Source organism: Fringilla coelebs (assembly GCF_963513975.1).
Source record: "Fringilla coelebs genome assembly, chromosome: 1".
Classification (NCBI taxonomy): Eukaryota; Metazoa; Chordata; class Aves; order Passeriformes; family Fringillidae; genus Fringilla; species Fringilla coelebs.
The window spans coordinates 107,804,441-107,828,120 of NC_140028.1; the positions used below are offsets into that span (position 1 = coordinate 107,804,441).

Here is a 23,680-nt window from a genome sequence, read left to right on the forward strand (position 1 = left end):
CACCTGCCCGGCCCGGCCCGCCCCTCCAGGTGCGAGGTGGAGCAGGAAGCAGCGGCGGCGGCGCCGGAGGGGACCCGCGCCCGCCTCGGCGCCGGGCCCATGAGGGGAGATGGCGGCGGGCCGAGCGCTGGCCGCGCTCCTGGCCGCGCTGCTGGCCGCCTCGGCGCAGCTGATCCCGCGGGAAGGTACGGACGGGGACACGGACACGGACAGGGACAGGGACAGGGATGGGCCGGCTCCCGCCACCCTCGGCTCGGCTCGGTTCCCCCTACCCCCACCCCGATTCCCCGTCACCCCCACCCGGGGCTCCGCTGCCGTCCCCTCCCCGCCGCCCCTCAGGGGCTGCCCGGGCCGGCGGGACCCGCCCGTGCGCGGCTGAGCCCGGGCTCGCTTTGGTTGGCGGCACCGCAGGCGAGAGACTGATAACTCTGCCTTTATCCCCGTGTGCTGCTGCTGATTTAATAACTATTAGTTATTTAAAAGGGGCGGGGGTGGTGGGGTAGAATCGCGTCCGTAATGTTTGTGCGGTGGGACATTTCAGTTTCAGCACTTCTAGTCAGAAGTGCAGCTCCCTTTTCTTTCTCTTTGAAAATGCTAACAAGAAAAATTTCTTGATCTTGACATCCTTGCTTGCTGGAGTATTGAGTATGCAAGTAACTTCGCAAAGTCCTTTTCCCTGTACGCCAGAGGGGCAGCTGAACTCTCTGTAAAGAGCAGAAGCTCCTTGGTCTGTGTTCTGTGCCCGAGTTTTTCATCAGAGAATGGTATTATTTATGTAGAACAACGGGTAGACCATAGATGCAGGGAAATGGAAAGGTTTATGTGCCCAGCCAAGTAAGATGGTGTAATGCCCATTACCAGCTCTGCATCTCTTTAAATTCCTTGATGCTTGTTGAAATCCTATGTATCTAACCCCATGTGCAACCCCAAAAGAATTCCAGTTAGGAACACAGGGACAGTGTGTGGTGTTTTCCTCAATTTCCAAAGCTGCTTGATTGCAAAAAATGCCCATCCTCAAGTCTAAACAGTCTGTTTAACTGCCATCTGTAGTTCTTTCAAAGGCTCTTGAAGTATGAGTCCTTATGTACAAAATAACTGGTGAGTTATTTGAAGTGACTGTAAATTACCTAAAGAGTCTGGTGTGAAATTTGTGCCTTTTTAATATTTCTATTGCATATAACTGCGCTGGTTCTGCTGAAGTGGAGTTCAGGCCATTATTATCATAAACAATGCACACGAAATGTTTCCTTTGAAATTGGGCAGCCCTAAGGCTTAAGTTTCAAGCTGTGCAGTCTTTCAAATAAGATATTTGCATTTAATGTATTGCCTTCAAGTTGAGTGAATAACAGCAATTTGCTTCTCTGAGCCTCTTCAAAGGAAAAAGAAAATATAATGCTGTTTAATAATTATGCTTTGTTTTCAAAGTAAACAGATATTTAAAATCTTAGATGGCTCAGCACTAGAAGCAGAGGAGGTAGACTGTCCAAGGATTTTAGCTTAATCTAGATGAACGTGGGAGAAAGAGCACCACAACCTCTGGCCATGCTCTTTGGCAATTCCTGAAGTTGTTGTTTGCAGCAAAGTTAGTGATGGTGAAATTGCACAGAACGCCACTGGTAGACCCAGTGGTTTATTGCCACTGATGGTGGCCCCTCTTTCCTACCTCCTTCTGTCCCTTCCTTTCCAGCCACGGGCTTCCACCAGCTGGTCTGTCTCCTGCACAAGCGCCACCACTCGTGTGTGCCAGGTCCTCTGTCACCCTCTCAAACTCTCTAACGTGGTGCCTTCCTCCTCTTTGAGACCCCCAGTCCCCCAGAAAGAGGTGGCTCAGTCTCAGCCACCTTGGCAGCATGGGTTGGCAGGCTGGAGGTTGGGATGGTGTGAGAGGGACGTGAGGCAGAGGGGAACGGTGACTTCCCGGGTGTGTTGGCACGTGAGACCTCGTGTGTCTTTCCTTCCTTCCAGTGGGAACTGCTGTTGTTATTGCACAACCAAAACTGTTGGAGCATTTCCCTGAGCAAAGGTTTGTCCCGAAAGCCCAAGACAGCTCAGGTTAAGGTTTTCCTCTGCAGGCCTGAGTAGTTTGTAATTTTTAGAGAGTACTGGTTGCTCTGGTGCTGACGTTGGTACTGGCTCTGCTGTTGCTGTGCTTTGGCTGCCTCCCTTTCCTTGGCTGCAGCTTCCTCCCTTTGAGCAAGGCCGGGTTTAAGCTGGGTGTGCGCGTGGGGTGTGTATGAGGCACATGTGGCTCCTCCTGGGGAGTGGTGCTGCTCTGGTGGGATGGCTACAAATGTTGGTGTGCCTGTCTCTAAAGCTCTTGTCATCCTTGGTGAAGTTCTTTCTCCACCCACCCGCTGCTCTACCCTTTCCCAGCAGGTACAGTATTACAGTGGTGTTCCTGTAGGAAAGTGTAGGTTGAGCGTGGTTGGTCACATGGTCCTCAGAGAAGCTTGTGGGTTTTCTTGAGATGCTACTTTATGCATAAAGTAAATTATCAAATGAAGGATTGCTTCTAACTTATAGCTGGAAAACTACAGGAAGAAGTATTTGGTGTGCTGGCTGTGCACAGACGTGGGAGTGTGAACGGAGTATTGCATGTCTGACCTTTGAAAATGTGTTTTCCAACTAAAAATGAGTTTCTTTGAGGCACTAATAATGAAGTTAATCAGGCTTCTGTGCTGTCTATGAAACATAAACGTTTCAGGTTTAAAGTATCCTTATGAATGTGATAAAATCTGCACGTGTATTCTGGGCTTTGTCTTTAAAATGTCATTGTTATAATAAGTGAATTTAGAGATAGTGCCATGTCGATTCTTGCTCTACCCTCCAGTTATCTTTTTCTTGGCAACTGACTGAATTGAGTCACACGTCAGTCCTAACATGTAAAGCTGCTTCATTTAATAAAATAAAAACCCCCGAGCTGTTAGCAGGGTCATTCTGCTGCTCTGACAGAATATAAATAACGGCCATGTTTGTTCTCCTCTGAAAGTCGGTGGAAACTGGATTATTTCCATTCTGAATCACCATTTGTTCATTCGATTGAGACCTCTCCTTTTAAGACTACAACCAATGTACATGTGTTGTAACCTTTTTTTTTTCCTTGTCTCATGCCATTATCAGTCTGGAGTGCTAACTTTTTTTCTCTAGAAACGAATGTGTTTATAGTAAATTATTTATAGTGTGTCTCAGTTCTGGTACTATTACCTTAAATTCTCTACCAAAAAATACTCCCCCCCTTTTTTTTCCTTGTCACAATTCCAGAACTTCGTGTGTTTGAAATGTTTGTTTTTAAGAGCTGAGCCTTGTCTGTGTGTGTTTTTCATTCGTCTCTAAGTCTGAAAGGATGTAGAGGTGATGGGAATGTGAAAATTTTGAGGATTGATACACTGAGCTGAATTTATTTTCCATAGCAGCATGAATAACCACCAGTTTGAGTGCCCCCCACTAGAGATCTTCAGGAAGTTTGTTGTCTCTGGAGTTGTGTGAATGAAGTTTCTCCCAAGAGCAGGAATCTTGTTCCTGGGTTTATTCATACTCAAAACTGGAAGCACCAACAAACAGCAGCCCCTTGGCAACAAAGTGGCCCAGGAGAGAAGAAACAGGATGTGATGAGCCAGCTCTTGGGCCTGGCTCCTTAGGTGGCTGGTGTCTTTTTTGTGCCTGGGGTTGTCATTTGATGTGGTGGCTTGTCAGCCAAAAATAATTAGGGGAAAGCTTGCTGAAAAGGATTATTTCATGTCACTGATTCAAGGCAAAGGACTAGTCAAGGGAGAAACGAGGTGAGAGGATTGGAGGCTAATGAATCTCATGTCCAGAGTGCCACCATGGACCTGTGACATGGAGGAAGTAATTTGTTAGCTAGAAGGTTGTCTTCCTTTAATTTTTATTAGAATTCTGTGTGTTGTCCTGCTATACTACAGTGAGAGTTTCTAGGCAGAAATCAGGGCTTGCTGTATGAAATAAAGGAACAACCTTTCCCCAGCCTGATATCCGGCATCATTTGGGTCAGTTGTGCTCAGGCTTGTTAATTGCTTATATGAATTATCTTATCTACAGATAATGTTGGAATAGAAAAAAAAGTAGGAGAAAACTACTGAAAAATAATCTTGACTTCTTGAAATATGTAATAGCAGCAGCAGTATTTTCATAAATAAGTGTTGCCAGCATTCAGTTTATTAATGTAGCCCTTATTGCTTAGCCTAATTGATATTTATACCGGCATGTGGTAAATGAAAAGCTTTGTGATCCACGACTGCCAAACCCTCAGTCTTGGGCAGAGGCTGAACAACTTTGTGCTCAGTACATTCCAGAAATATTTCAAATTGGAATTAGTGTGAGGAACTATCCTGTGCTAAGAGCAAAGTCAAGATACTTTTGGCTTTACCTGTGTTGACTAAAGCCGTGGGTGACAGGGGCATGGCGTGTTTGCAGATTAGTGTAGATGATGGCTGAATAGCTCCTTTCTTCACCAGTTTTTCTTTTTTTTTTTTTAATCCCATCCTCATTTGCTTTTTGTAATTGCTGATGGAAAAACATGACCTTCCTCAGGTTCTGGGCAGAAGAGCAGCGAATGTGTGTGGAGTTGTACCCCTTCATATTGTGGCCTGGGTGGGATCAGTGGTGGTGCTGGGTTTTTCCTCGGCCTGTGGGGGAAGCTGGATGCTGCTTACCACTGCCCTGAGTGGAATGTGTCTCTGAGCTGAGCTGACAGTAGTTCTCTTGCAGCAGCAAAGTCCTCCTGCTCTCTTCTGGGTGCTCCCTGGAGCTCTCCCTTCGGATGTTTTCTGGTCTTGATGTCCTTGCAAGAGCTCCTAGAAAGACTCAGCTGTAGCAAAGCATGTATTAGCTAGAGAATATGGGGAAAATAGTCTTGGATGCCAGTTTTGATCTAAATTAGCTCCTTTTTGGACTACTTTTGTAAGTTTCTGTTAAAATATTTCTTGAAATCTGCACCTTTAATAATTTCTGTAATTTATAAACCTTTGCCTGACTGGGGGAAAAACTAAAGATATCACTTTAACATAGCACTTCCAGCAGTTTCTGGGACAGCATCCAATCACTGGTGCTGCTCAGGTGTGTCTGTCAAACCTCGGCTCTGGAGAGGACAACGCACCCACTGCAGCAGGGGTTGGCTTGTTGGAACCAAACCATTAACCAGGTCCTGAAGAGCAGCTGCTGACTTAGTGCTCTCATAGGAGGATTCAGCCAGTAGGGCCAGGTCGCCATCCCTTGATTCGTAAACTTCTCTAATATCTTGCAGATGTTACCATAGAGTTTCTTCTTGCTTCACATCTGCTTGTGCCACCAGGGTGTGAAGAAAAGGACGTGGGCTGGGCTGCACTTAGTGCATTGTTGGCTGCTGGCCTTTACAGCCAGAGCAGAGCAACATCTTGGGTTTCTGTATTGGCTGGTGACAGAGGCGAGGGTTTGCTGCCTGCAGCTGAGCCTGCATGGTGTGGATAGTATCGATGGGACCTCCTGGAAGACCTTCAGCTGAAAAATTGTGCCATAGTGTCTAGTAGATATGCATTTCAAGTATGTTAGTAAGATCTAGTCTGCCTGTGACTGCCCAGGCTGCCATTACTGTGGAAAAAGTGGTTTTTAAAAAATCTATCTCCTCTACCAGGGATAAAGTCTCTACTTTGCCTGTTCTATTGGACACCTTTTAACAAGGGTGCCATAGGGCAGCCTGCTTTGAGCTGTGCCTTTTGTTTTCTTGGGGAACAAAGTGCATGTGGTTACTTGATGTCAGATCAAGCTCTTATTTTGGGAGGTAGGATAATGCTGGCATTTTGGAGGTAGTCCTGGATTTTCTGAGTCCCTGTCTGTGAGACAGAGGAGAGAGCAAGCTTTGAGGAGTGGAAAGAGAGCATTTGGAGTTCCTCAGAAGAGACTAAGAGCTGACAGCAGGATGTTTGGTGTGGGAGGGATCCCTGATTGCAAAATGCGCTTTTACACCTTTGTTAACCAGAGCCAAGACTGAAGAGCTGCTCAGACATGCTCTGAAATGTTGTCCTCTTGCTGGCTTAAATCAAGGTAGGGATAAAAAACTATGCAAGCAAACACCTTCTTTGATCAAGGGAGGCTCCTGCAGGGACCTGTGTGGTGTCAATGTTTCTCCAACCAGTGTGACATTTCCTCCTCAAGCTGTGCAGACCCAGGTGTCGAACATTTTATACATTGTATGCTGGTGGTCAGCTCATAGACAGAGTTTGCTGAGGTCTCCATCTCACCTCTACAGAAGCAACAACACTTCATATCTGTAAAATAATTATTAGGAAAAGGCTGCTGAGTGTCAACAGTGTCTCTTTCTCACTTGTGGTAAAAAAAAGCTTCTTTAAAAAAAATCTAGCACATGAGTTATATGAGTGTCTTAATTATCTTCCAGAAAGGCTCTAGAGAAAGCTGTATAAGTACAGAAATGTATCGTTGTTGGTTTTTTCCTTCAGTTATTTTAAATCTGAAGGTAGTTTATTTCTGTTAGGCATTACAAATTAACAAATTAGCAACTTTTGAGTGAGCAACCTTGTTGGCCTGGTGTGCTGACAGATCTCCGGGGAAATGTGTTGGAATGGCTTGTAACATCACTATGCCAGAAGTGTCTGCCCTTCCTCCTTGATGAGGAGGAAAATGCCTACCTCTCGCCTGCTTTGCATCCCCATCCTGGCTATCAGTTCAAACAATCAGTTTAGAGGAAGTGAAGATTAGGGGGCTGTTCTGTGATGGCTGAGGAATGGGTATTCTCCCACAGGAGCCCTCTCCTGAGGTGTGGTTAGCATGGCATGATAGCAATCGGCAACATCAATCTCTTAAGAGTTTACAAGCTTTGCATATTTTTATCACTGTGATTTTCTGGGTGATTCCCTGAAAGTAATCCTTTCACAAAATATGGACCTCATATCCCAGACAAGTGTGGTGGTGGAAGACAGGTCCAAATATGAGGAGATAATAATGTAATGTAGGGAGTAGTTTACATTTAAATGAAGAATGGTTGGCTGTAGTTTGTGATGGTCATCTCTCTTTTGCTGCTCACAGCATTGGTCAGGAGGTGAGAGGAGTCCAAACTGTGTCTGTGTCCCTGACTAACTTTGCCAAGGGCTTGAAGACTGTGAAGGCAATCACCTGGATTACATTGCAGGTGGGACTGGAGGAGTGGATGACGCTTGGGCAATTGGCAGCTGCAGTTGAACTGGAGAGATGGACTCAAATTGTCAGAGATGTTAGTAAGACAGGTGCAAAACAACTGACTTGGCAAAGCAGGGAGACATTTACTCTTTCAAATATTCCTTGATGTGCTTTTGGCTAATTTGAGTGAACTGTGCAGTGAATTGGGATGCAATTCACAATTCACTAGTGTGAATTCAGTGTGGTGGTGGTGAGGTGATGCCCCACCACACTGAGTTACTGTGTTATACTCTTGCTTCTCACCCTCTTGCCATGACTCTTGCAGCAGATTATGTGTAGTGGAATAACCTCAGCAGGCTCTGAGTGTGCCTGCAGGTCAGCATCCCTGCAGGGGCTCGGAAGAGGCAGTGAGCTGTAGTGGCAAACAGCATCCCTGTGCTATCCTCATCCCAAGCTGGTGGCACAATACCCTGCAGGGAGCGAGCCTGTTCTCTGGGGAGGCGTGTTGGTTGTGTGGGTTCAGATCCCCCTGGGGCAGAACAGGGCTTTGGATACAGGTATTTCGTAATCAGAGCAAGTTGCTGCTACTCGTCTTGTGGCTCCTCCAGCTCATGAATGGTGGCTGAGTCAGCCCCATCCAACTGGGTTTCGGTAAAATTGTTGTCATGGAACAAGCCCATGATTTAACCGGAATGAGCAAACCAACAGCTTCTGTACATAATTCTGGGATAAATTAACATCTGGGGTTTCGTTGTAGGCTTTGTTTTCTTGGTCTGACTGGGGCTTTTTTGATTGTTTTAATCCACCCAGTCAAGTCGTATGGAACAATCCATAGCTCCTTATGGGTAAATTACTGCAATAAAATGCAGCTGTCAAGCCAAAACTAGTTGGACTCTGTTCTAGCTCCTGCTTTGTGTAGCAAGGCACTTTACATAGCCATAAAAATTGCTGTTCTGCCAAGTCCTTTGCTCGTGTATATGTACACACGCTCCGTGTGAGTGCTACTGCCCTGACTGTTTGCCAGCTGTCTTCTGCATTGCACTCCCTCTTGTACAGGAAAAATGTCCTTTTGACATTTATATATACATGTTCAAATTACTATAAGCTTGTCAGATGCAAACAGAGTAAATAAATTTAGGCTCAACTCTCTAGAGCGATTGAACTTGTTTTACACTACGCAGTTTGCTTCTAACCCCAGTGGAAGAGCTCTGAGCACTAACATAAAAGCTTGGAAATATCCTGCTAAGAAAAAGCTGTGTTTGTGCAGAGAGGGGCATTATTCTAGCAATAGAGGGATGCTGTGATGAGAAAACTCTCATGAAGGTACATTCTGAAATGAAGATAAGCAGTAGAAAAATCCAGTTGTGGAAGGGAGGGTGTAGATTGAGATTAGAACAGTTGATGAAACATCCAAGGGAGGCTGCAAAACTGTAATGGCTTAGAGGAAAAAAGAATAGGGTGATGTCAGCTGTCTGCATCAGCTGTGAACCAGCTCAGGACTGCTGGCTTTACTTCTAACATCTTCTAGCTGAATGATTCCATTGCTGTATAGACAGAGACGAGATCCAGCTTGGCAGTGCTTCCTCATGTTGGTTTGGATATCCTGTGTGTCATCCCTGTGCAGCAGCAATAAGGCGTGGAAATTGCTTCTTTTCAAGAAACGTGTCCAGTTACTGGTAATCCTAATAAAAAGGCATGCAGTGGGAGTCACAGACAAAGACAGATTAGTGTGACTCATGGGGAGACTCACTCGTGTTTATAAAAGCTCTCCAATGATGGTGCTCTTTAAGTAGTCCCTCTGTCGTGCTGCTCATGTGTGGCTGTAGTTTGGGGTGTTTTAGCCATTTGTTCATTTGTTCTTAATGACTTTGGGATCGCTGCATATACTTCCCGCATGATTCTTTTATTCCACTATTCCTATTAGATTTGATAGTCTAATGCAGCTTAGCACATCCCTAGCAGCTGGCTGCTGTTGGCTTTACAGCACCACACTCTTTATTTCTTGGCCAAAATTATTATCTGTGGATTTTCATCTGTGCAAGCTGTTTGTTTATGCATGGAAGGTGTCTGTTCTTATGTGGCTTCTAACAGGCAACTTTACTGGCCTGATTTGGTATATAGATCATCGTCCTTCTTGCCTGCTGCTGTGATTAAATCTATATATATAGATCATTGAAAGCACTTCTGTGATTTTGGGCAGGTTCTATTTAGGAAAGCTGAGGAATGGGATAAATCTATACTGGAAAACAATATTGGCCTGACAAATATTTGATATTCTTGCAGAGAGATCAAATGAAGAATGATTCTATGGTCATGAAGTCAGCAAGAGGAGGGGGAAGGAGGGAAAAAAAGTCCAGGCAGCTGAATTTGCGTATTTCAGGGGCTGGGGAAGAGGATACTTTGTTTTGACCCTTGTGGGACCCTTTGCTTATTTCAAAGTATTGAAAATTTCTGTTCTTTGGTTTCGACTCAGGGTGTGTATTTGTTTTGATTTAAAACTAGTCACGTGCTTAAGGCTATGCCTAAACTTAATCCTCATGACTAAAAATTAGAGCCATGTGCCAGCATGTGGTGGAGGAGGGCTGGCTGTTGGTGGTCCTGGTCTCTGTCCTGCCAGGTTGGCCATATGGCTGTGCTGTCCCAGGGATGGGGAAAGGAACTGTCCCAGGGATGGGGAAAGTGATAACTGTTTGACCAGAGAGTTAGAAACAGACTTATCAGTAATGCTAAAAAACTTACAAGGTGAGTATGACAATTACCTTGTGCAAGAAAGAAATGTCTTTTGTCCATAGTTATTAATTATTTGGTTTATGTTATTAACACATCATGTCTGGATGACTTAAACAGCGGAAAAGTTATTAACATCATGGTCAAAGGTATTTTGTGCACTAAATGTTGTAAAATAGAACCCAAGAGGACCCAAAAAGAACCCAGTGGCATGGAAAATAGAACTTTAGGCTAGATTGGAAGTAGTTGTTTCACTTTCTTTTCTGGGGACTGCTTCCTCCTGAAGAATGAGGAAGAGCATCACTGAGTAAAGCTTGCTTGGCTTAGCTCTCTTCCCCACCCCATGGACATTGCCCCCGCAATTGTCCTCTGTGTGCTTGGAAAGTCATTGTACAGTCTGTTCCCAGGCTACACCACCATCTTTTTTATTTCCTCAGGAAAATCCATATCAAACCCCTCTTTTCTAAGGCAGAAACACAGATGTAAAATGTGCCAGCCAGAAGAGGCAGGAGAATGCAGTGTAGGCTCTCAGGTCAGACAACTGATCTGTCACTTAAAGGCTGTAGGAAAATTACTCAGTGACCAGGTACTCACTAATGGTATTAGGGGATTGGTAAACTTGTGGTTAAAAATATGTGCTGCAATGTGGCAAGCCTCGTGGGGTTTGAGATTTTCATTTAAAACCCTTGATCCTGGAGGCAGATAGGTAAGGCAGTTTCAAGGACTTACTAAGTCTTTTGACTCAAAGATTGTGTAGAAAAGCTGCAAAATGGCTCAAGACCAACAAAACTCTGATAAACACACAATGAACTCTGTCTCTGAGTACTCTATCCTGCCCTACTCCCCCTGGCAGTGGGGTTTTTGATGCCTGGTGTTGCCAAACCTGGAGCCGCAATGTTTCCAGTGGCAGGGACGGACCTTGCTGACTGCTCAGTCCCCGGGGCTTTTGCAAAGCATTGCAGTGAAAGTCGGGCCCTGCAAAACCATGAGATTCCTGTAAAAATTAGGAGGCTTTTAAACCTCTCTTCAATAGAACAGATGGGTTTTGTGTGAAATTGAGTCACTAATGCAATAAGCTGCTTTCAGCTTTAAGCTGGGTGGGTCTGTTTGTTGAGGGTCTCTGATGTGCTCGCGGGCCATTAGAGGGCTCTGCTGATCAAGGATTCCCGTGGTGTGTTCAGCCCTGCTCCCCACAGCCCCACCAGGTGAGCCCCTGCATGTCTGGGCTCTGATCAGCATCCTTATCACCACTGCACCAGCAGCAGCTGGTGTGGACCAGACTGGCGCTCCAGGGATGCTAAGCAGTTGGACAGAGCCTGGGGCATCCTGCAGATGTGTGTGAGCCAGCTGTTCTCCTACACCTTCCTGACATGCTGCCTGGTAATTGGAATGGCTTCAGGGGCTCCCTCAGGGCGCTGCTCTGCTGGGTTTGCCAGCACAAATCTTTTTTCATTGAGGTTAATGAGCACGAGGATTCCCAACCTGGCATATGGGCAGAGCTTTGTCATGCAGCCCTGTGTGATGTATCACTCAAGGCAGAGATGTTTTTGAACCGAGCTTGGGGTCCCTTTATTTCTAGATCTCTTACTATTTTTTTATATGCATGATTTTTTTCTCATATACACTAAAAGCTCAAGTACTGTAGACACTGAGATTCTATCTTTCATACACCAAAATAAGGAATGAAGAACAAGGAAAACAAGCAGCAGAAAACTTACTGTCTGTCCTGTCCTCAGATTTTCACCTGGGGCTGGGGTATGGTTGACTTTACTGCAAACCTGACTTATTTCAGCCAGGGCTGGCCTCATTATTTGCTAAGCATCCAAATGAAGTTGATAATAGTCATCTTGAATGTCCAGTCGGTACTCTCTGGTGTCTTATATTATGTGTTTATTTTTAGAAGACAGTCAGGTTTGAGTCATTTTTTTAATAAACTGCTACCTGTAAAATAAAAGATTATTCAACAAGCAGTTTGTTCAGTGGCTCCAGTATTTCCTGTGAGAGCTGCTCCTGCATCTGGCAGTACGTGAGGATGGGTTGAAATCTGTGAAGTATTTCCCAAAAGCTGTGAATCAATGATGGTTGTGTCAGAGATGGAGAGGAAATGTCCAAGCACACACACTCTGTTCCAGGCCACAAATGCCTTTCTGTGCTGGTGAGGGGCACTACACAGACATCCTGTACCTTCAGGGAATGAGTTGTGAAGGGTGGGGAGGGTGGGAGAGGGCCGTGACTGCACCTAAAAGTATCTGTTGGTATGTGCTTTTGGTATTGCTGGAATACCTCATCTGGCCTGCAAATGATTATAATTGTTGAGGTATACCCAGAAATTCATCTGTTACCATTGTTTGTGTTAAAGTTGAAGCTTGTTTTTTTGTTTGCTGAATAAACTTCTTGAATTGAGTCGTGATTTGATGGGTGCCTTCAGAAATTAAGCAGGCTGTGTGATAACAAACTGAAAACAAAAATCAGGAGAACAACAATTTGGAAGGAATAGCTGAGCTACTTTTTAATTGTTAAATAAATGACAGTGGTGAGGGTAAATTGGAGCAGAACTGATTGTGCACAAATTCTCTGTATACCTCTCCTGGGCACATGCAGCAAGCGTATTTTTATGTTGTCTGTGCTGGAAGAAAGGAGGTATTTTCTATTGGTACAACACCAGAGGCTCCTGAGAAGTGGATGTTAATGTTCCTTCAGACACATTGGTATCTGCAGAGCTGTGTGGAAAGCCTGGTGTTGCTCATATTGCTGGTAACAAAACAGCTCTATGTTCTGTGTATTTTTTCTTTCTTAGATGCCTTTACAATCTCTCTTCATAAAGCGGACAACACCACAGTTATGTTTAAACTGAAACCCGGTCTTCCAGCAAACTGTCGAATCCGCATGAAATATGTCATCATGTCTGAACTCAAGATAAAGCCTGGGGACAATGTGACTTTTACCTTCACCTGTAGTACTCCAGAGAAGTATTTCATCACAGAAATTCAGAAAAATATTGGTAAGATACAGATTTTTAATTTTTCCCCAGTGGTAATTTTCCTCTGGTAAAACCAAATGTTTTTTTTCCTGCTGCTGTATTAAAGTATCTGCCATAATCTTAGGTAAGAAGAAATCTTTGAGCACTGATAAATAGCCTTGAATGACTGCTACAACTATGCAAGCTGAAGAAATCTGTATTGCAACTGGCAGAATTAATGTTGACTTGGCTGTGGTAGAAACAGCTAGAATGCAGTTTGCTGCATTAATTCCTTGCTGCTTTTCCTTTTCCCACAATTTATAAACCCATCAAAGAATGTTTTTGTTCCTGACAAAAGCCTCTGAACACTTATAATAATATATTATGTATTTCATGAACAGCTTGGTTGTGTCTATAAGGATAACAGAAACATTGAAGACCTGCACGTGTTCCTTTATCTTTAATGAATGTTATTGAAGTCAAGAAACTGTAAATTCAGAAGTGTAACTAAAGCTTCTTCTGCTTTGAATGTTATCCCTGGTGTATGTACTCTTTAATGGCATGAACACGTGCTACTTCTCAACTAGATCCCAAACTTCATTGGGTATTCAGTCTTTAGTAAAATCTTCATTATTTTGGGGGTGATGTTCAAGAATAATTTTCTTCATGTTTTTGAATTTTATTCATATGATTCATGCAGATAGTAACACTCACTGTATCTCATATATTTGCAAGACACACTTGTGATATTTCTTCTTTTAAGTCGAAGCCTAGACATGGATTAAAGTTACTTATTTTGAGTGTCAATCAGTTGCTTGGCTTTTTCAGATAAAAGTTTTCTGGGTTCTCCCCAGAATCCTGCAGTGGCAGTTTTTGTTCATCCGGGCATCAAGGGAACAAAAGTAAAGTTCATGGCAAGCAGTAAAGCATTTAAAGATGAATGATTTGCCAGGAACTCTCTGGGAGACATGAGATAAAATGGATTCTCTAGATCTGTGATTTCCAGCTCTCTTGACCCTGCATTTGTCCCTTATGCCCATTCAGACTCTGCCCTATTCACTAAATACCTTCTAAATTCTTCAGCAAACAAGGGGAATACTAGGGACAATGAATCCCTCCTATTAGTCAGCCTGACTAAATCAGGTTTATCCTGTCTATTCTATGGGCTGGGAGTCCTGTTTGGAGACAGCCCGTGACCATGTTACAGGAGTGTCTTTTAGTGAACGTAGAGGAAAACATGAGTGCAACCTAAAAATTGTGATAATAGCAAGGAAGGGGAAGTATCAAACTCCCCTTTTAATGAAATGCTTTCCAGAGTGTATCACAGCTCTTCTCTCTCTGCATTTAGACTGTGTGTCAGGCCCATGTCCCTTTGGAGATGTTCATCTTTACCCACCAGGGCTACCTCGCCTTAACAGGACTTACATCTGGGACGTGAAGGCAAGTACAAAAGCTGGACTTGAACTAAAATTTTCTACCTCCTGGCTAAGGCAGATTGAACCAGGAGAGACGTGCCCAGACTCCGTTAGCTACAACATCAACAGCTCTATTGATAATGCCACGGTCAACATTGGCACTTTCTGCAGGAATGGCTCCGTGTCTCGCGTCAAGCTGCTGGGAGGAGTTGTCATGTCCCTGCACCTCCCGTGGCACTTGCCTCTCACCACCTCAGGCTTCAACATAGCCAGCAGGGCTTCCATAAAACGTGAGTACTGAGTAGTGCAGCTGCCTCCTGCAGATTGCAGCAGAATCTATTTCAACCTTTCTTCACAGCTAACCTTCCAGTTTTGGTGCTGCTATCCCTAACTCCCTTTCGCTTCATCTTTTCTGGAGACTATTGTTGTATGATCTTTAGTTTAGTTAGATGGTGTTCTTCTGGAGTCAAAGTATTTGATGTACATTAATAACTTTAAATCTCTTTAAACTTCCTAAAACTTAAACATACCTACTTTCTTGTTTTTGTGAATTCAGCTAGGTGAGACTAGGTAGTACAATTAGAATGAGCCAGAGAGTTTTTTGCTGGTTGCAGTGTGTAGTTGGGCTTGTTTATTTTTAAAAAAGTTTCTTTAACTTCTGGAGCCCAAATCAATATCTCTCTTCAGGAGAGGAGTGTGGGAAAAGGTGAAGCAGTGCCTGGAAGGCATGGGAGGCTGCATAAATACATTTATCTGTTTCAACCTGCACAGTAACATGAACTGTTGTGTAATAATCTTCCTAAAATACCTGGAATATTATACAGCAATCAGTGGGTTACTTTGTGATCTCATGACAAAACTTTCTCTGTACTTGAATTCTAGTGCTGTTGCTATCAGTTATAAAAGAAACCTGGTCCATGTTCAAGCTTCTAGAACACGAGTGTTTTGTATAATTCCTGGCACTCCTCACACTTGCACATCATCACTGGAGTCCTAGAGTGGGACCATAATCTCTATGTACCCAACTTCACACTGCCAATAGTCATCCAAGGATAAAGCGTCTTACGCAGCCTGCACGTTTCACATTTGTGTTTTAATATGTCTATCTGAGGCTCTTTGCTGGTATGCTTTTGTTAAATTTAGGAGGTTTTTGTAAAGAGAGCTACATGCTGCTATAAAAGCTTGCATCTTTTGTTTCCCAAAACCCAGTGAAGCAGAAGCACTTAGCAGGTTGTGTGTTTGCTCTTGCAAATCCAAATGTAGAAGTAGGAATTAGGATCTTGCCCTTGCCAGTAATAAAGGCTTGTCTGTCCACATGCTTGAAAGGTTAACCTGCTAAACTGCAAATGCAGTATTAATACATTCCTTACCTTTTCTGTAACTGAAGACATAAGAATCAACTCAAATATATGTTTTAGTCAGAGCGTTTTGTAATAACCTAACCTGTAGCTGGGGTGGGTGATCTCACTATCAAAACAAAAAGACTCTTCTTGGGTGCTAGATATGCCAGTGTGTCTTCAGTAACTGGAACTTATGATTCCCTCCCTGTTTTAGGGTTATGCATCATTGAATCCATTTTGAAGAGGGAGTCTTCAATCACCCTGATGTCCCCTAACTACCCACTGGGCTTTCCAGAAGACGAGCTGATGACGTGGCAGTTTGTGATTCCACCCAACCTGAGAGCGAGCGTGTTCTTCCACAACTACAGCCTCTCCAACTGCGAAAGGAAGGAGGAGAGGGTGGAGTACTACATCCCTGGCTCCCCCAGCAACCCGGAAGTGTTCAAGCTGAGCGACAGCCAGCCTGCCAATATTGCTGGCACTTTCAACATGTCCCTGCAGGGCTGTGATCAGGATGCCCAGAACCCCGGCATTCTTCGCCTGCTCTTCCAAGTTGTTGTTCAGCACCCACAGGTTGATGAGAGTGAGTGCCTGCCTGCCTCTTTTGTTGCTTTTCTTACAGATGTCTGGCCTGAGCATCACAAGGGAGATAAATACTCTTTTTTGTTATTTTCCTTGGACTTTGGTCCCTCTATGAATTTAAGGAGATTGCCAAGCAATGCTGAGGCCTGCTTTATTGCCCAGGGTACCACTGGAGACCCATACAGCAAGGCGAGCAGTGATGCTGAAATGTGCAATTTGCAATGGACTATTAAGTGCTGCTGTATTTTTTATATCATAACTTACAAATGGAGACTCCTTTCCATTTCCAGTGCCTGAATCATGTAATTGAAAAATGCCGTTAACAGTTCTGCTTTCAGACATGAGACTCAACATTTTAAAGATCATTCTTTAAAGCATCAACCCAGTTTTTTGTTCCCTGCGTGAGCAGTTGCTCCTAACAAGGTGAAACCTGCTGTCATAGTAGATAGCAAGATCTGTGGTGATTTGAGAGATGTAAAATTGTCTCTGTATTGGCATCAATATGCATCTTCCCTTCCTTTCTTCCTTCGAGTTTTAATTTTGCTTCCTAGAGGAAGCTGAAACAACAAGTATGAAGAAGTCACACTAAATACAAAAGTTGTCAGTACAATATTCCGCTAATAATATCCCCTCCATACTTGGATGTTCTTTACATTTCTTTCTCTATACTGAGAAAATAAATTTTTTGTTGTTGTTTTCTAGCCCCAAATTCAGATTGGTTTAGCACAATGCCTTATAATACCAGAGCATTTCTCTAAAAGCAGAAATAAAAGGCCTGTCTAGGTAATGAGCCATGGAGTTAGTGATTTAGCCTCTGACTTTGCAAATCTGACCTCAGTTCAAGGTGAAGGTTAATAATCAAGGTGCACTTACTGCAAAAGAGCAGGGGAGGAAAGTACACACTTGACTGCCGCTGTGTCAGGAGCTACTTAGAGGCTTTCTAGGTAATTTTAGAGAGAATAAGGTTTAAATGACTTTTGCCCCAAAGTCACATATCCAGAAAGGATCTGAGTTACAGTTCTTTCTTCTTTGTCTGTCTAGCCAGGCTCTGTTTATGAACAGTACATCCTGGCAGAATTGCTGTTAACAAAATTTTGTTTGCTTACATTTATTGTGTGCTGCATCTTGGAAGTTAGAATGAAAACATTATATTCAGTTAATCGACTTTATCTCCCTTCTTCTTTCAAAAGCAAAAAGAATTTTAATATATTTATGACCAGGATACAAGACGATAATCATGTAAAAAATTAAAAACAGGTTGTCATTCCGTGAATGAAATGCAAGTAATAAACCATTTGGATTTAAGAGACAACAGTGGTTTCTCTAGGGATTTTATAGGATTTCATGATTGATTTTGTAGTTATATAAGTTCCATCAAAGATTCAAATTCAGCCCTCAGGTTGCCATCTGCAACATTGCTCTTATTAAAAATGCATTGCTATCTGCATATTCTCAAAGCTTCCCAAACATTTGGGTATTCCACAACTGTCTGTGGCGCTTGTCATTAAATAAGAAGAAAATATGGCTCTTCCCAGTCACAATAACTTCTTGATCTAACTCTTCCTGTGTTTAGCTGCTGCAGGGAAAAACATTCTGAAAAATAATAACCTTGCAGTAGGAGTCCTAGGTTTTGTGCTTGGTTGTGCCAATGACTTGGATAATTCCATTTGACCACTTGCCTTTTTGTCTGCCTGATTTCCCACACGGGAGAAAGCTATTTTATTCACCTTTTGTGTATGACTTAGAGATCTGTAGCTAAAGCTAAAACCAGAAAATGAAGAGTAGTAATAGAATATGTGTGTATATAGGTACACTATTTTCCCCCCTGTCCTTGGTAGAATCATTGACTGGTTTAGGTTGGAAAGAACCTTAAAGATCATCCAGTTCCAAACTGCCCCGCCATGGGCAGGGACACTTCTGCTAGGCCAGCTTGCTTTTTTTGACATAGAGAGAAGTGCCTTAGTAACAGCACCAGGATGTTGCATGGATCCAAAATCTATATTTCCACATGACAGTCAATCTTTAGGAGCTACACTTGCAATTTTTTCCCTCTTTCCTTCTATTTTCTCCTTCCAGATGTTCCAGGTATTCGCTGTAACAGCTACTCGTATAATAGGGTGAGAAGAGGTGAAGGAAGTTCTGCTTCACACTGTGCTTCTTGGCTGTAATTGCTCTGGGGTGTTTTTCATTGCAGATGTCACCCATTTGGTCGACCTGAGCAAGGAGAAGAACATGACTGTGACAATACACTTGGAAGGGTGGCCCAGCCGCACCCCCCTCATGTCTGAACCCATATGTCTGATCTGCAAGGATCCTCGCACCTGCGACCGTGCCTTGACTTTAACCTCTGGTGCTGTCTACCGGATCTCCTTCCTGTGCAAGGACTTGTCCCAGCTGAGGATCACGGCTGAAAAAGGCATAGGTACTGCAAAAGTGGCTTAATGCTGTTTCTTAGGGAATGCTTTTGCATGTTTTCCCCCAGGGTTAACCAAACTTGTTCCCTTGCTTTGGCTTTAAATGGGTTGAGGTTGGAAACCAGGTGTTGGCCAGCTGGGAGATGGGTGAAGTGAATCTGGCGGTCATCTTGTTCAGTACATCATTCTACCTTTAAGAATAGAAACTGTGTAGCTATTCCTAGAGGAGAAGAATAGAAGTCACCTAAGTCACTGCAAATTATGGAAACAGAGCCAGAGACCCATAAATCTGCCCATAAAAATGCAGGACCAAAGTTGCCATCAGGAGTGCATCTTGTTCTGCATGCATGTCCCCTTGATGTAGGATTTTCCCAAATGCTTTCAACTACAGGTAGAAAAGAGATTTGAAGTATCTGTACCTTGAACTAGTCTGCAGCAGTGTCCCAGTCAGCAGGTATATCTTGAGTGAGGGCCTTTGAACGTGTTTCTGTTTGTTTCTTTGGTGTCCTGCACCTGTTAAGGAAAACTCTTTAAATACAAACAATACATATTTGGATAAAGGTTACTAAGAGAGGATATTTTCTTAGGTAAATGCTTATCTTGGCCTGTAATGCAAACCTGACAGTACTCTGTGAGCACCCAGGTATTTCCTCTGCAAAAAATATTCAACTCTTTGGGTTTTGTTTTTGTTTTTGCAGGCTGTATGGATATTCGTTGGTGTCAGAAGAAGATCTATTCCCTTTCAGTGCCCAAGGCTATTACCCGATTGCCAATTCGACTACATAAGTTTAACTGGAAGCTCTTGGCCACTGATATGATCAACATAGAAATTATGTCTCCGTCCTTGAAACTTCAGCAACACGTCCCAGAGCAGAGGTGCAACACGAGCTACAGTTACAGCATTGTTAGTGCCACCCCAGAGACAGAGCTGAATGTTGGTGCATTCTGTCCCGGTGGATCTATTGAAAAGATTCAGATGAGGAATAATATCACCATATCCTTAAAAACATTTGGTAAAGGATTCATCAATGAGTCTATCCCTCAGGATCTGAAAATGTCTTTTGTGCCACATATTAAAGGTAAGGTAGTAGATTTTGTACTATGTTGTACAGTGATAGATCTCTCAATAGGCTTATTAAAGCACATATGGATAAACAGAAATTAGGAGTTCAGTCCTTTAGCAATGGCTCTAGGACTGGACTCTAGAATCAGTCTTTATCTGAACCAGTGATGTGGTTTATTTTGGGAAGAGAGAAGGAGCTTTGTATTCCAGGTAGTGGATAGCTGATCGTGGCAAATTCTGCAAGTATGTCTGTGTTTATTGTGATAACACTGATTTGGGAAAGGACAATAATTACCAAAACTAAGGTTTCTTTTCTTCTTTCCCTTTGCTACAGATGAGTGCATATTCACCGTGAGTCCAAATCCAAAAGCTAAAATTTACTTGCAGACTCCCAACTCGCCTTTTGGTTTACCTCCTTATGTTTCCATATCCTGGTTCATCACTGTGCCCAGCAAGCAAACTGCCCGCCTCAGGTTCTCCAAGGACCGCATGGGCATTGCCTGTGAGATGGGCCGTGCCTACGTCAACATCAAGGAGGAGACGCTGGGCGCAGAGGAGATCGTGCGCCGCGAGGACGAGCTCCTGCCCCAGCCCCGGAACATGCTCCACAGCTTCTGGGTGAACATCTCCAACTGCAAACCTGTGGATAAGACGCAGCTGACCTTGCAGTTCTGGGTGACTTTGGCTGACAAACAGATGGGTGAGTGCTGTAAGGTTGTGGTGGTTTGTTTTCTGCTTGTTTCCTTGCCTTCCCTTGAGGTAACAGTAATGGATGATGGTCCTCCTTGGATGTAGTCATCATCCTCCTTGGATGATGATCCTCCTTGGATGTAGATTCCTGCCTTTGGAAAAGTCTGTCCCTCAAAACCTTCAAGAGTTTCAGCTGGGTATTTCTAGGAGCTGGGGAAGAAGGAGGGATTTTTTCGTGGTATGGTTTTTTGGGGTTTTCTTCCGTTGACACAAGAAATAGCAAGGATCAAGGTAGTAAGACTAGATTTCATTTAAAAAAAATTAATTTAGCTTTTTTAATTGGGGATAACAGACAGAATATATAATAAGATCAAGTGATGTTTTTCCCTTCCAGGGTCACAGACCTAGTGAACAGCTTGGGATTTGATTATGCAAACTTATTCATCCAAGTAGTCCTCACTTCATGTTAGCAGTTCAATTAGTCTCAGTGTTCAAATGAGCAAGAAACCCTCCCTAGGACAGGTCTCACCATTTAATGGAGATTGGGCCCTGACTGCTAGCAGCAAATTCTGTTTTCTTGTTCTCTTTCATCTCCCTGAAACATAAACAGTTTTTAAAGAAAAGATGAGGGGGCATTTTTAGGGTAGGCTTTGCTTATGTAAATTTGCTTCACATTTGCACTTTCTAATTTTTTGGTCTTTTTTTTTTTTCAATCTGTGCTTCTTTTGAAACTTGTAGCATTTTTCTTTGCTCATGCATGGACTTCCCTAATCAATTTTGTGACTCCTAGAAAACCCCAGGTTAACACAACCTGTGTATTTCAGAGGAAAGGACGGTTTTGAGGGGAATCTATGGAAATGCCACTTTTTCTTCTTTTAAATCCTTCTCTGTTTCTTTCTGTGCTTTCACCTCTTCCTTGCTTATTCAGCCAGAGATGTGTGAGGTGCTGTAGGTAAGTTTAGCAGTGCATGAGCTCTATCAAAAACTCTTGGAGGTGGGTGGGTTGGTTGGGTTTTTTGGTTGTCCTCTGCTGCCAACAGCAGGAGTTTGTTGTTGCTTGGCTTCCCATCTCTTGGAAATGGCTTGTGTTGCCCTGTGGCTGGCATGGCTTAGGAACTCATGCTCTGCCAGCAGCTGCTATGCTTAGAAGCTCTTAAAGGGGTTGAAACCCAGACAGATTTTAGGAGAAAGCTGGGTGATCCTTCTTTTTCTCAGTGTCCTTGTTCCTTGTCTGTTTGCAGACCTCGGAATCATTCTTGCTGTGGTGGCTGGGGCTGGAGTTCTCACAGTGATTGGACTGACTGTGTGCTGTGTTAAGAAGAAGTAAGTTCATAATTCAGCATGTGTAACTTAGCAGTTCAAGAGGGCATTTTGGGAGAGCTGCTGGGCCCTCTGTTTCATGTGTTGATATCCTTTGAACCAGGGTCTAAAGCATGAGGAAGGCATGGTGGAAGTAGTGTTGATCCCGGGAATGCTTCTTTACTCTAAATTGACAATTTTTCAAGAGCAGAGCAGTGTTCCTGGAGTCACATTACTTCTACCTGCGGAGCACTGCTTACCTTGGCCTTAAGTGCAGGCTTTTGGCTGTACTGTGAGTCAGGTGTTGGTTGGACCTCCTCAGCAGTCCCTGCAATGTGAAATCCCAGTGAATGTGGCTGTTGCATGCATGACTCCACTCAAGTCTTTGTTCAAACAAGCTGTGAACTCAGACAGATACACTAAGAGTTTTCTTTCATCTGCACAGCCTCCAGCAACTTCTGGAGTTTGCACATCAAGTGGGAGCAATTTTCTTTGAGATGAGCCCTTGGGGAGAGAAGTGGGTTGTGCAAAGCTTACATGCATGGCATTACTCATAGGAGCAGAGTCTGAAGTCATTGATAGCTTGGGCTTTCTGATACATGTATCCTCAGTGCTGTCAAGGTGGTTGGTCCTGAAGCTGTAAAGCTGGAATGAATTTATGCAATATGGTGACTAGTGCAGTTAGGGACACATTTTCCTGCCACACAGGAGAGACTTCACAAACACAGGCTTAAAAAGTCTTCAATTCAGCCTTTGTTCTTTCCAATTTAGGGGCAGTAAATCAGGAAAGCATAATTAAGAAAAATTCATTTGACTTTCATTTTGACTCAGTATCTTGTCTTCAGTAACACAGCCTTGTTTTTGTGAGGATCTAATGGTCTCTGGGTCTTACTAATGCCAGTGGAAATTGTGGGACCCGGTACAAGTGCACAGCCAGAACCCCAGTGCCTGGGAGACCATTGGAGTTAATCTTGCAAACTTCAGGGTCAGCAGAGCAGCAGCGGGTAACCAAATAGCATGAAGTTGTTTTCTGCTCTGTTAAAAAAGGAATGTCTAGACTCAAGAGTAATTTCTCCCAAAATTGCAAGTGACACCTTTAATCCAGGTAGGCTGCCTGACACTGTGTGGGTAGGATGAGTGAACAGAAGCTGTTGTTACTGAGTTCCAACACGCCAGACTTGTTGTTTTTGACCTGTTAACAATTCCACCCATGTAACAGGAAGAAGAAAACCCAGAATCCCATGGTGGGAGTGTACAATGATAACGTGAATACCCAGATGCCTGGAAAAAAAGTTTTATTTGGAAAAGAGAGGCAAAACAATGAGTCTCATGTCTATGCAGTTATTGATGATGATGTGGTCTATGGGCACTTGCTGAAGGAGTCCAATGGCTCAGTCTCTCCAGAAGTTGATGTCTACCGGCCTTTTGATGGACCCATTGGTAGCTTGCCACCTTCTCCACCTCCATTCTCCTTCAGAAAAGACATTAAACGCTCTTCTAACGCCGAGGAGGAGCCTCTGCCCCTGGTGGACACAGACCAAGACACTTACACGTTTGCTCATCAGAAATCAGGGCAGTCAGAGGACAATGGAGATGCAAATAAAAAAGATAAGGGAGATACAGGTGTGCCCTTGCTGGAAAATAAGGAACGGGATAGTTTAGTGTAGTAATTTTATGCCAGGTACAGCAGTTTCCTCTGGAAACACAGGTGTAAGGACAGTGGCCTAAGACAAAAACATACTGAAGAGGAGTGTTATTTTTAAATATGTTTTTATCTTGTTTTGTTTCATTTGTGTGTTTTCAGTTGTTTTTTGTCCTTTTTTTAACTTCAGCTGTTGATAGCTTTCAGTTTTAAAATGAACACCTAGCAAACTCAGTACCAGTCAGGACTCTTCAGGACTGGTTGTGAAACAGGTGCCAAAGGTGTGGTTCTGCTTTCTACTATATGGGCATCAGGAAAGTTAATTTTTAACCACCAGCTTAAAACTGGCCGCTGGTAGTGGGGAGAGTGTTCTGTCCAGTATTTCCTTCTCTCACAAGCCATTATTTGTCTGAGTGTTGGTTGG

General features: G+C 43.5%; 1 protein-coding gene across 1 annotated transcript; it reads left to right on the top strand.

Moving 5' to 3' along the window:
- Positions 1-103: 103 nt before the first annotated feature.
- Positions 104-23,281, top strand: CDCP1 (CUB domain containing protein 1; the record flags this gene model as incomplete). Its single annotated transcript, XM_084212460.1, has 9 exons — positions 104-185; positions 12,650-12,853; positions 14,160-14,516; positions 15,781-16,149; positions 18,343-18,570; positions 19,261-19,641; positions 19,960-20,325; positions 21,557-21,638; positions 22,834-23,281. Exons 1-9 carry the CDS (start codon positions 110-112, stop codon positions 23,279-23,281), a joined length of 2,511 nt encoding a protein of 836 aa, XP_084068586.1. The 5' UTR covers positions 104-109.
- Positions 23,282-23,680: the final 399 nt, after the last annotated feature.